Genomic DNA, 12,375 nt, shown 5'->3' with positions numbered 1-12,375 from the left:
TAAAGTGTTGTGTCACATCTCTTATTTTTGGGGGTTTTTGTTTTGTCTTGTTATCTATAAGGATTTCCTTTGTTGTCTATCAAGAAAGCACTCGAGAATATTCAAATGCACAAGAGCAACAGAAGAAATATGTTGATCGACACCGAGTTGAGAGGTCCTTTGAGGTCGGAGACTTGGTATTTGTTCATCTTCAGCCTTATAGACAATCTTAATTGAAGATGAGTGGGGTAGAAAAGCTTAAAACCAGATTTTATGGGCCTTTCAAGGTGACTAAGTGAATTGGTGAAGTGGCTTATGAGATGGAGCTATCATCTACCAACAAGATTCATAATGCATTCCATGTATCAGGCCTCAAAAAGGCACTTGGACAGAATGTCACACCTTCTATGGAATTACCTCCAATGGATGAAGAGGGTAAATTGAAACTTATTCCGAAAACAATTTTACAAGGGAGAAAAGATTGAGGAAGAAGGTAATTTATGAAGGCACTATCTATGCAGCAATGTAAACAACACCGCATAGCCTAGGCCTACCTCTAAGTACCTGCCTGGAAGTACCTTGTTTCTTCTGCCTCATCCGTGCATCGTGCCCATCATCTCTTGCTGTAAATTCCCTCTGTCGTGGGTAAGTGTTGACATCACACGGTAAGTGAGGGGTCCCACAAAATGCTAGCAAGCTAGCCCCCTCTTTAAAATTCTTTGCTTATAGTTTTGCAAAAAAATTATTTAGTAGTTTATATGATTTATTTAATAAAAATTTTATTATAGTTTTAGTATAAGTTAATATTTTTATATATATTTTTAATTCTATATTATTTCTAGTACTTTATATATTAAGTTGATATTAATTTAATTTATATAATTAAATAATATGATTAAGTTAATATTTATAATATATTTTATATATAATTAAGTTGATATAAACCTATTTTATATAATTAAGTTAATTTTTTTTATTTTTTAAATATATTTTATTTATATTATATTCTTTTTTATTTTTTTATAATTTAATTATATTGTTTTTATTTATTTTTTATTTTAATTAAATTGATATTAACTTGATATGAATTTAATTGATTTAACCTAATTGATATCTAATACATATTAATATCAATATCAATAGATATAATTAAGTTAAAATCAATTAGGTTAAATCATATTAACTTAATTATATAAATTGGGTTAATATTAACCAGGTTAAATCATATTAACTTAATTATATAAATCATATTAACATAGTTGATCTTAACCTAATTTATATAATTAAGTTATTATGATTTAACCTAATTGATTTTAACTTATTGATATTAAATTAATTATATAACCTATTGATATTAACTTAATCATATTAACCTAATTGATTTTTACCTATTGATAAAGTTAAAATCAATAGGCTATATAATTAAGTTGATATCAATAGGTTGTATGATTAAGTCAAAATCAATAGGTTATATAATTAAGTAAATATCATTAGGTTATATAATTAAGTAAATATCAATAGGTTATACGATTAAGTTAATATCAATAGGTTAAAATCAATAGGCTATATAATTAAGTTAATATCAATAGGTTATAATCAATAGGCTATATAATTAAGTTATATCAATAGGTTATACGATTAAGTTAATATCAATGGGTTAAAATCAATAATTAAGTAAATATCAATAAGTTAAAATCAATTAGGTTATATGATTAAGTTGATATCAATAAGTTAAAATCAATAGGTTATATGATTAAGTTGATATCAATAAGTTAAAATCAATTAGGTTAATATCAATAGGCTAAAATCAATAGGCTATATAATTAAGTAAATATCAATAGGTTATATGATTAAGTTAATATCAATAGGTTAAAATCAATAGGCTATATAATTAAGTTAATATCAATAGGTTATATTATTAAGTAAATATCAATAGGTTAAAATTAATTAAGTTAAATCATATCAATAGGTTAAAATCAATTAGGTTAAATCATATCAATAAGTTAAAATCAATAGGCTATATAATTAAGTTAATATCAATAGGTTATATAATTAAGTAAATATCAATAGGTTATATAATTAAGTTAATATCAGCAGGTTATATGATTAAGTTGAAATCAATAGGTTATATGATTAAGTTGAAATCAATAGGTTATATGATTAAGTTAAAATGATTTAACCTAGTTGATATTAACCTAATTTATATAATTAAGTTAATATGATTTAACCTAATTGATTTTAACTTAATTATATCTATTGATATTGATATTAATATGTATTAGATATCAATTAGGTTAAGTCAATTAAATTCATATCAAGTTAATATCAATTTAATTAAAATATAAAATAAATAAAAACAATATAATTAAAATATAAAAAATAAAAAGAATATAATATAAATAAAATATATTTAAAAAATAAAAAAATATTAACTTAATTATATAAAATAGGTTCATATCAACTTAATTATATACAAAATATACTATAAATATTAACTTAATCATATTATTTAATTATATAAATTAAGTTAATATCAACTTAATATATAAACTATTATAAATAACATAGAGTTAAAATATATATATATATAAATATTACCTTTTACTAAAACTATAATAAAAAATTTATTAAATAAATTATATAAACTACTAAATAATTTTTTTACAAAACTATAAGCAAAACTTTTTAAAGAGGAGGCTAGCCCACCAATATTTTGTGGGCCCCTCACTTACCCTATGATGTCAACACTTACCCACGGTTGAGGGAATTTACGACAAGAGATGGCGGGCACGATGCACGGACGAGGCAGAAGAAACAGGGACTTCCAGGCAGGTACTTAGAGGTAGGCCTAGGCTATGCGGTGTTGTTTACATTGTTGCATAGCCAGTGCCATTTATGAATATCTTATCAAATGGAAAAACTTGCCCTTAGAGGAAGCAACATGGGAAAGAGATTCCTAAGCATCCTAGTCTTCAAATGCTCGAGGACAAGCATTCTTTGGGTCACTCTTAGGTCGGGAGGACTGTAATGTCCCCAACTCAAAATGCTTAACAACACTTTGGTTGTCCTTTCCTTGGATTACCCAAGAGGAAGAGGACATGGAGCGTCATTGAGTAAACATGGAGTCCTTGGCTTGTTCTAATTTTCAATTTTAAGTTGAGTGCACATCTTTTGATGCAACTTAAGTTATTTTAATTTGGACATGTCTTTTTAGGCAATTTTAAGTGATGCCTAGCCAAGGAACTTAAGTTGTCCCCTCTTTTATGTACTTAAGTGACTTAATTAAAACATGTGACAAAAACCTAGGTGGGTCCCAGATTCAAGAGTTCTTATTGGGCACATTTTTGGTTTTTATTTTGGAGCCTTGGATTAAGAGGTGGACTATCAAGGGTGGAGATTGATTCATCTTTTTAAAAGTTGTTTTAAATCACCCTAAGGGCTCAATTTTTAGGGCATTATGTGATGAATTATTCTAAGTATTGATACCTCAACTTGGCTTGAGGAAGTAAAACCTTGAGTATCCCTGTTTTCGGTGTGACACATGGGCTCACCCTAGGCAGAAGAGTGTGTTTCGGCAGAATAACCTCAATTGTGAGGCCCTAGCTCACTATCATTCAGAGCTGCAAGTACAGATCAGGTTGGAGACCAAATTGGAAGACAAACTCAGTGCTGAAGACTCAAATTTGGAATCATCTACAGCTGCAAACCATCAATTTCTGAGTACTTTGTGGACAGCTACTGAGGAGCACATAAAATAGACCCAACATTAACCATTTTGGGGAGCCTAGAGCCACTTTGAGGGTCGGCTAGAACCACTCTGAGGTATTTTTGGTATTGTAATCTGCATATTTATCTCTACTTAAATTTTAGCAAGTGATTTATGACTTCCTCAACATTGGTGGCGTTTATTAATATATTGAAAAATTAATAAGTGCCTATGTTGCCATAAATAGGTATTTCCTAACAATTCCACTAATTCTGTTAGAAGTTAAAACACAATAATTTAAGACACGATAATTTAAGCTCACTCCAGACACACAGTTCTAAAATGTCAAAGAACACAATACTGAAACCAATAACAACAATTAACAAGAACACCAACAGTTAAAAGACAGTTAAGAAATATAAAACTCTCTTAAAATAAAGAAATGCAAGGTTTGAACTTCTCCCTCAGATGTAAATTAAAATGTGTTTTGTGTTGCCATACCCATTAGCTGTATCAAATAAATTTGGAAACTATAATTTTATCATTCTTCTTACCTATTGTTCCCCACCACACCCCATTCCAGCTGAACCTTTCACTTGCATTTCATATGTGCGAATAGAAAAACTACTTCCCCCCTAAACACTGCCAAAGTATCCAAATATATTTTTCCTCTTACAAATTAAAAATTACATAATTTCTTCTAATGAAAATTTTCTTCCATACAAAGAAAGTTTAATTATGATCATTCTGCTGACAACCCATTTGTCACTCTCTTGAAGAAGAGTATAATGTCATACAGGCTCTCTAATGCTTGGATACCTTCTGTTTAGCCTGTGGTTCAGGTACTCAATGGAAGAAAAACAAACGTTTCAGGAAATTATGCCCAAGTTAAATTAAAAATGGCCTACAGAAATTTATTAGAGGTTAATGGTTACAAGTTTGCAACTACACCAGCAATCAATAAGAATGCAGTAAGAATTTTAACTTAAATTTAACTTTTCTTAAGAGAGGGAACGAGAATATGTAACCATTTTGAGGACAAAAAGCTTCAAGATTTTTGGACTTCCTCAACGTTAGCGTCGTTTAAAAACGACCAAGAAAAAACATAGGCACTTTCATGAGTGCACTAAGCTAAAAAAAAATTCTAACAAAAACGGATTAGATAAAGTAATGAAATATTACAAAACTTAAGATGAAACCATTCTTGGCTGAGGAGGATAATTTCTCCCTTTTCAAGAAGAGACTCTCATTGAACATCAAACCTATTATTTGATGAGGAGAAAGAAATTGCTTCGCTTAACAGAAATTGTAGCTCTCCTCACTTGAAATTCCCTCACTTATTCTTGGCTGGAGAATAAGTGGTTTTCCTCCTTCGCAGATGATGCTCCGAGCAGCAGAGAATAAATGCATATCCCGTCCCAAACTCGTTCCTAACCAGGCATTTGATTGTTGAAGATGAATCCTTAACCTAATTATTAATAACATAAGCTCAATAAGAATCCATCAAAATGTCTTAAATGTGCTAAGAGTGGAAATCCATCAAGATAAGCATATGGTTGCAGAGCTCACCAAGCCGAATCCTCTAAATGATCTTATTATTTGACTGTTAAAGAGGTATGCCTAGCATGTAATATCATACTATACCTCGATACCTGTATACAGAAGCCATCATAATAGCTAATCTTAAGAGGAACAGTTGTAGCACTGATAAAGAATTAGGTAAGCAGGCATGTTAACAAAGATAAAACTCAAACAATACAGATAGCACTACGTACTTCACAAACAGAAGAGAAATGCAAATGATAGACTTAGTCCATGAGCAGAAATTAAATGTACATCTTCCTTCTTTTTTAGTTGGAAAAAAGCAATGAAATCACAAGTAACACAAAACAGTACCTAAACAGACATGCTCAAAGAACAAACTGCTGAATATTATTAAACTATGTAAACCACAAAATAGCATTTCATCACCTGGAGGCATCCTGATGTCTGTCTACTTTGGGGTCCCCTTCAAGTATTCCGGAGTTCAAAAGACTTGTCAAAGCTTATGGAGCAGTCTACATACATCTGGATTCTGATAATACAAAGCACAGGCAGTGTTAGCATAAAATGTGGTCACTGATGCACAAATAAGTGCAAATAAACTGCATGAAGCACACCATAGCCATAAATACTACTGTAGTGCAAAAAATTCTTATTCAATGAATATAACAGAATCACATGAAAAAAATAAAAGAATCCAGTATCACCTGAAGTTTAAATTTTCTCGTTCCATTGCATCAACTGACTACTAGCGAATATGCATAAGATAAGAGTTGAGGGTACCCTCTGGCTCTTTAGTTTTGGTAGTCCCTGAGGTATCAGGAATTCCAAAGACTTGCCAAAACCTTAGTGTCTCGTCTGCTCGAGCTGATGCAACAGTATACCCATCTGGGCTCTAAAATACAAAATATAGTGAGGGTTATCATAAACTGATTCAAACTGTGCATGCATTAAAATGTATCCATATACCAATAGCATGCATACCTGTGCCAGATGCAGTACCCTAGAAGTATGGCCAGTAGGTTCTGCAATCTTTGCCATAGATGGGTATTTCCATAAGGTCAATTGGTTCTCACTATACCCATGTGAACTCAAAAGCTCACGCTCATGCCTATTCCACAACAACGCACAAACTGAAGAGTTGGTGTCAATGGTATTTAGGCATGCTCCAGTAAGACTATTCCATAACTTAATAGATTGGTCTGCAAGACCTCCACCAGATGCCAAAAGATTGTGCTGGAAAGGGCACCATGCCAAGGCTGTAACTGCATCAAAATGTTCATCAATCCTGTGAAGATACTGATTTCTAACATTAGAGGATGACATGCTCTTGTCCCAGATGTGAAGCAAGTTGTCACTGCCTCCACTCGCAAGTTGCTGGCCAGATAAGGACCATTTCAATCCACAAACTTCCTGCTCATGGCCTCTGTATATCTTAACATTGGAATTACGGATACGGACATCATGGATAATTATTGAACTGTCCCTACCACCAGTTGCAAGAATAGTGTCATTCCAGGAAAGTGAGCCTACACGGCCATGATGACCTTTCAAGGATCTCAACTGCATTCAATGCGATAGCACTGCCATGTTAATAAGCTGGCAATTGAAGACAAATAAATAAAAGTAAGACATCAAAGACTTTGTTTTCTTTACCTCTCGATTGCATGTAGAGTCCCATATCTGTACAGCAGAACTAGTCAATCCAATGGCAATGTGTTTTCCATCAGGTGCCCAATTGACACTGCTTATTGGACCAACATCATCGTCTACTGTCAATAACTCAGAAGTAGTTCTTGTGTTTGCATCCCATAAGTAAACTGCATTGCCAAGTGCTATAGACAAAATATTGCTGTCACTCCAATCCAGCAGATTCAAATGATTATCATCAACAAGATATGGGGCATGCAAAGTTCTCCCTGCATGCTGCACACAACCGCATTTCAAAGACAAAAATTGCAATTAAGATAAAGATCCACAATTCTTATTAAGCTAGTTAGTCAGAGAACTAATTCCTTGCATAAGTATATAAGTAATGCTGATGAATCCTGAGTAACCTAATCTGAAAACCTCAACCGAATGTACAAGATCTGAATAAAAACATAAATCTAATTTTAGCAATTATACAGCACTAAACCCTAATCCAAATGCTGAATATGCTGGAAGTGAATTCTTCCAAACTCTAATCTACTATATCAATGTTGATCATTTTTCATAGTTATCAGGAAACTTGATTTTTTAGGACAGGCCTAGTCCCCCGCTCAAATCTCCTTGCTACTATGCCCAAATCTAACATAGTCATAGTTTTATTCATATGATCCTATTCCATATTTCGAAAGGACATCTCCATCCTTAACCTTTTATTCAAATTCTCTACCAAACTCAAAGGATCAAACAAAATTTTAACATGCAGGAAAGGAAACCAAAATGTCTCCAAATCTCCGGCAATTTCATATTAAACTAGAGAAATTATTCCTACACCCGTCCCATTAGAAAATTTGCTCAAAAAATCTCAACCTTAGCACCTAAACCCCGTTATACTTAATAATCTCTGTGATCTTCCAACACATTAAACTGATCAATCATAAAGGCTTGTTCAGCGTTAACAATAACATCTGAAATTGAGATGTCTTGGAATAACAGATAATATAAAACCCAGTGTCTATAATATCTTCTTGGACTGACTCATGGAATCCTAAGCTAATTGGAACTACAATTTATCAGGTGTTCAAACAATCCTTAACTAGTTGGATGGTCGATTCAATCTAATTCCAGAGTAAGCCATCAAAATGATCACAAAAAAAAAAATCAATGAGAATAACAAGTTTACTACATTAGTGGGCATTCCCGCGGAACCCTAGAGCCACTTGGGCGATCAATTTATGTAACCAACCAAACCTATTGAATCTAAAAATAGTAAGAACACTAAAGTATTCACCAAAAGAATCATTATTTGAAAAAAAAAACACAGGAATAACCCTTACTTGAGGTATGTAGCGGCTCTGTGATCTGCTAGTTCTGACTCTAGTATCAACAGAAGGAGCTTCGGAGTAGATGGATTGCAAGCCCTGTCCAGAAGGCTTTCTACTAAAGCTCAAAATTCTTGATATCTTACTAGAATCAATCACCATACTAGCTGCTGGCTCCCTGTCATATTCTTCCATGGAGGCTTTATTTCCAATGATATTGCTTTTATTTACCAGATACCGAGCCCAATCAAAATCTATGGAACTTCTGTTAGCAATAAACCTGTCCCCCTGCAATGACAACCCAACGATTATCTCAACACCCACAAAAAAACCTAAAATGTGCTGTATTTCTATAAGAAATAAAAGGGAAGCGTAATACACACATTTTGTATTGGAGTTGCCAATTGCTTTCGCAGAGGACGTGTGATCTTAGGCCTTCTGGAAAGAGTACTGATGCTTGGTGTTTGAGGTGACCCAAAAGCCTTCTTCATTGTTTACAATTGAAATAAAACCTGTAATTCACAACAACAACACAAACACAAAACCACAAAAAGAAAACAAAAACCAAAGAAATGCAAAGAAAAAATAAACATAAATTACAACACACAGGTACTCAGTATGTTATCAGTTTGCAGTCTGTTAATGAGGAAATTGACGAGCAATTCGATATAGCCAACCAGCCTTAATTTAGCATAAGCCTGCAACCACCAAATTTGAAATGAGTCAGTTACAGAGCAGAGAGTCGAGGGGAAGGAAAGGATATTGAAGCCCATGGATTATTTATATGGGATAATTTTCAAATTTGAAATTAGTGACGGTTGATCTATATTGGATGTCGGTCCCTTCAGAGCTTCATTGTTTAGTTATAAATTATTGTATATGACAATTGTGTAATTTAATCAAATTTATTAATTTATGAATTGACACAATTTAGAAAATATGACAAATATAGTTAAAATTGATATATATGTGTGGGGGTGGGGGTGATGTGATGTCTTAAATTTTGCGAAAAAAAATTAAATTGAGAGGGATATTTTTTATATAATTTATCATTTTAAAATTGAATTTAGTTCTTTGCATAATTTATATATTGAAATTATATTTTATTGTTTAATTTTCAATATATTTAAATATTTGTGAAGGAAAATGTCATTTCTTAATGTTAATTTAGGTTAATTAAAATAAATCAAATTAGATTAAATGATAAAAATCAGTAGAAAATAATAAATTGAGCATGTTAATGAATCTTGCACAAAATATAATTGAAGCGAAACTGCGAACTGCATATGTTATTGCGATAAGCAGAAACATTTCTGCAAAACCCTCGAAACATCCTCGAAGGCTGGGGAGGAATAATGGGATATGGTAGAGCGGAATTAATTTACAGAGGGTCCATACAAATGTTGTGGGCACCTCAAATAGATTCGCAGCTCTGAATGCCTCTCAATCATGCGCCACAGGAGAAAATTTGACTAATTTACAACTTAATGATATATGCAAAAGGGTTGTCGGGGTTCCAAAGGGTCCCCCATTCAGCCAGAGGAACACAGGTGATTCTCCCTCAATTATAGCAAAGCCGGTTTGGAGATGGACACAATGGAACCCTAGGGCACCTTTAAAAAAACAAACAAATCCTTTAACACAGCAGAAAGGGGAACTTCATACCATCTCAAAGGCTTCTCGGGATAAATGGTACCCTAACAATGCAAGGATTTCATATTTACCATACATCCATGCAGAGAGATTCTCTCGAGCCCAAAACGATGTTGTTTTAGGGGCTAACAGAATAAAATTAGGGTTAAGAAGACCATCGCGACAAGCTCAAAGTCAATCGTCCAAACCAGGTGCATGGAGGGATACAACCCTAAACAATGCTCAAACAACACTCAGAAGCCACCGTGAAATAGCGCGGATAACATAGTGATAATAAGCGACGAACATACAGATGAATTGTGGGATCCTTACAATGAACTTGGGCTCTTTGGCAAATGGTTTGGATTTGGAGCGTCGACCTCTGATGTCCTCCATTGGTTGAAGTTTGCCACGGAAAACCAGATAAGTATTACTTGTTTGGAAAATGATTTTTCAGTTTATTAAATGCAATTCATGTGAACTTAAAAATCATTTACTTAGGAATAATCACAGATTCTTTAAAGGTTATTGTTTCAAATTTTTTAATTGGAAACCTAATTTCTGGCCCAAAGATTTTGATAAGCTTAGGGTGCCCAAATGGATTTGGCTCCCTAAAATGCTGGTTGAATTAATCCACAATCATACCCTAAAAAAGTTAGGGGATTTTTTAGGAGGATTTGAGGGTATGGAGGAAAATTACATGGACTCCTCTGACATAAAAATATTAGCCAGTGTTGAGATAGACAAACTGATATTCGAACCCATCAAAATCATTACAAACCATTCAATATATCAGATTCATCCAGAGATCCTTATGGGTGATATCACAGCCAAGGAAGTTATCTCCCCTATTCAGAATATTGAGAGAAAAAGTATTAAGACTAAAAATAATTTTGGAACGGATAAGGGTATAAACATAAAGTTCAACCCAAAAGGTGGATTTGTGTTCCATAAACAAAGCCCTAGGGCTAAGGAACTAGTAAACAATAAAAAATGGTAGAATATGAAAAAGATAAAACAAAGATTGAAAACGCATCTAAAGAACCAGTGATTGAACAAAGAAGGAATGATATAGAGAACAAAGAAAGCTATAAGCAAGAAGCAATACCATTAATAAACAATGACTCAAAGGAACAGAGTGAAGATATTGGAAAAGAATACAGCTCCCTGATGAATGGAGTTAATATTGACAACCAGAAGGAAACAATAGGAGACATCGAAAATAAGGAGGATTACAATGAGGAATCAGGAAACCATCCCACACCACACGCAACAAAGAAGGCAAGATGCTCTAAAAAAAAAAAAAAAACAAGAACAAAAAAGGGAAAAAAAATAAAAAAGGAAAAAATAAAAAGAAAAAGAACTCCAGCAATAACAACAGTGAAAAGGATGGAAAGAGAAAACAAATGTGTCCTTGAGTATGTTGGCAATGAAGTTACAAATGGTCTCATTGAACTATTCATTAATGAAATAACAGATGAGGAAGAACTAGCAAATTACAAAAAGCATTGTTAGCAAGAAAATTATGCAAACTTAATGTAGCCAAGGAAGAATTACAGGACCATAAATATGATGTAGTAATGGATGAGATGGACAACCTGGGGACAGCTAAAACCATAGAAACCTGCTCACCCCTGGATTATGCTACTGAACTAAAAAAGAGAGGGAGAAAATCAATTGCGGAATTATTAACCAAAGCAGGATCCGCTGCTGGCTAAATTAAAATCACAAACCTTTTTGAGGCAGGGAAGGGGAAGGACCTTCCCATGGTGTTATGAAACTCCTTACTTGGAATGTTAGGGGCCTGAATGCCCCTAACAAGCAACGTATCTTTAAACATTGCATAGCTAAATTCAATCCAGAGATATTCTTAATACAAGAAACTAAATTAAATAACACTGAGGTGACAAACCTCAAAAAAAAATTAGGTATCAGAGAAATATGACAAACTGCTTGTGGAGCCTCGGGTGGATTGGCCATCATATGGGATCCTAGGCTAATATCCTTTAAACTAATAAGCAAAAGCCCAAAATGGATGTGTGGTTGGGCTATAAGCATCAAAAGCAACTTAAAATTTATTATAATTAATTTTTATGGACCTATCCAAACACAAGCAAAAAGACAAGTGTGGAATGAAATTGAGGATTTCCTTTCAAGTGATACAGATCAAACATACATAATAGGTGGGGATTTCAATGCCATCTTAGATCCCAAGGAAAAATGGGGAGGTATTAAAAAAATGACCCAAACAAGTCAAGACTTCAAAGAATGAACACATAAGTGTAACTTGATGGAATTCAAGACAAAAAATGAAGCCTTTACTTGGAATAATAGAAGACAAGGTTTATGCAACATTGCAGAAAAACTAGACAGATTATTCCTTTGTGGGAATCTCACACAGTCTTATGAGTCCTCAGTTCTCCTGTTCATTGCAGAAAAACTAGACAGATTCTTCCTTTGTGGGAATCTCACACAGTCTTATGAGTCCTCAGTTCTCCCATTCTCAAGATCGGACCATTTCCCAGTCCAATTGACCATATCGGAGGA

The 12,375-nt window shown here is 33.3% G+C and overlaps 1 protein-coding gene across 5 annotated transcripts; it reads right to left on the bottom strand.

Moving 5' to 3' along the window:
• Positions 1-4,442: 4,442 nt before the first annotated feature.
• Positions 4,443-8,749, bottom strand: LOC131051252 (cell division cycle 20.2, cofactor of APC complex). 5 transcript variants are annotated; one of them, XM_059220089.1, is made up of 8 exons: positions 8,580-8,749; positions 8,212-8,484; positions 6,884-7,153; positions 6,212-6,790; positions 5,935-6,122; positions 5,657-5,759; positions 5,255-5,389; positions 4,443-5,153 (listed from the first exon to the last, which is right to left on the bottom strand). In XM_059220089.1, the coding sequence occupies exons 1-5, from the start codon at positions 8,685-8,687 to the stop codon at positions 5,976-5,978; spliced, it is 1,377 nt and encodes a 458-aa protein (XP_059076072.1). In that variant the 5' UTR covers positions 8,688-8,749; the 3' UTR covers positions 4,443-5,153; positions 5,255-5,389; positions 5,657-5,759; positions 5,935-5,975. The 5 variants fall into 5 exon arrangements, with proteins under 5 accessions (XP_059076072.1, XP_057841657.2, XP_059076073.1 ...); XM_057985674.2 differs by having other exon boundaries at positions 5,255-5,337; XM_059220090.1 differs by having other exon boundaries at positions 5,657-5,752.
• Between the last annotated feature and the right edge of the window lie 3,626 nt (positions 8,750-12,375).

The sequence above is a fragment of the Cryptomeria japonica genome, chromosome 4, assembly GCF_030272615.1.
Source record: "Cryptomeria japonica chromosome 4, Sugi_1.0, whole genome shotgun sequence".
Classification (NCBI taxonomy): Eukaryota; Viridiplantae; Streptophyta; class Pinopsida; order Cupressales; family Cupressaceae; genus Cryptomeria; species Cryptomeria japonica.
The sequence above is the reverse complement of the archived record's forward strand: the minus strand, read 5'-3'. Positions and strand labels throughout refer to the sequence as shown.

Excerpts from the sequence above, each read along its gene's own strand:
- LOC131051252 (XM_059220089.1), bottom strand. The coding sequence starts at position 8,687 with ATGAAGAAGGCTTTTGGGTCACCTCAAACACCAAGCATCAGTACTCTT. Across the intron at positions 8,485-8,579 it reads TGGCAACTCCAATACAAAAT|GGGGACAGGTTTATTGCTAA; the intron begins GTGTGTATTACG and ends TTGTCATTGCAG. Across the intron at positions 7,154-8,211 it reads AGAGCCGCTACATACCTCAA|CATGCAGGGAGAACTTTGCA; the intron begins GTAAGGGTTATT and ends GGTTGTGTGCAG.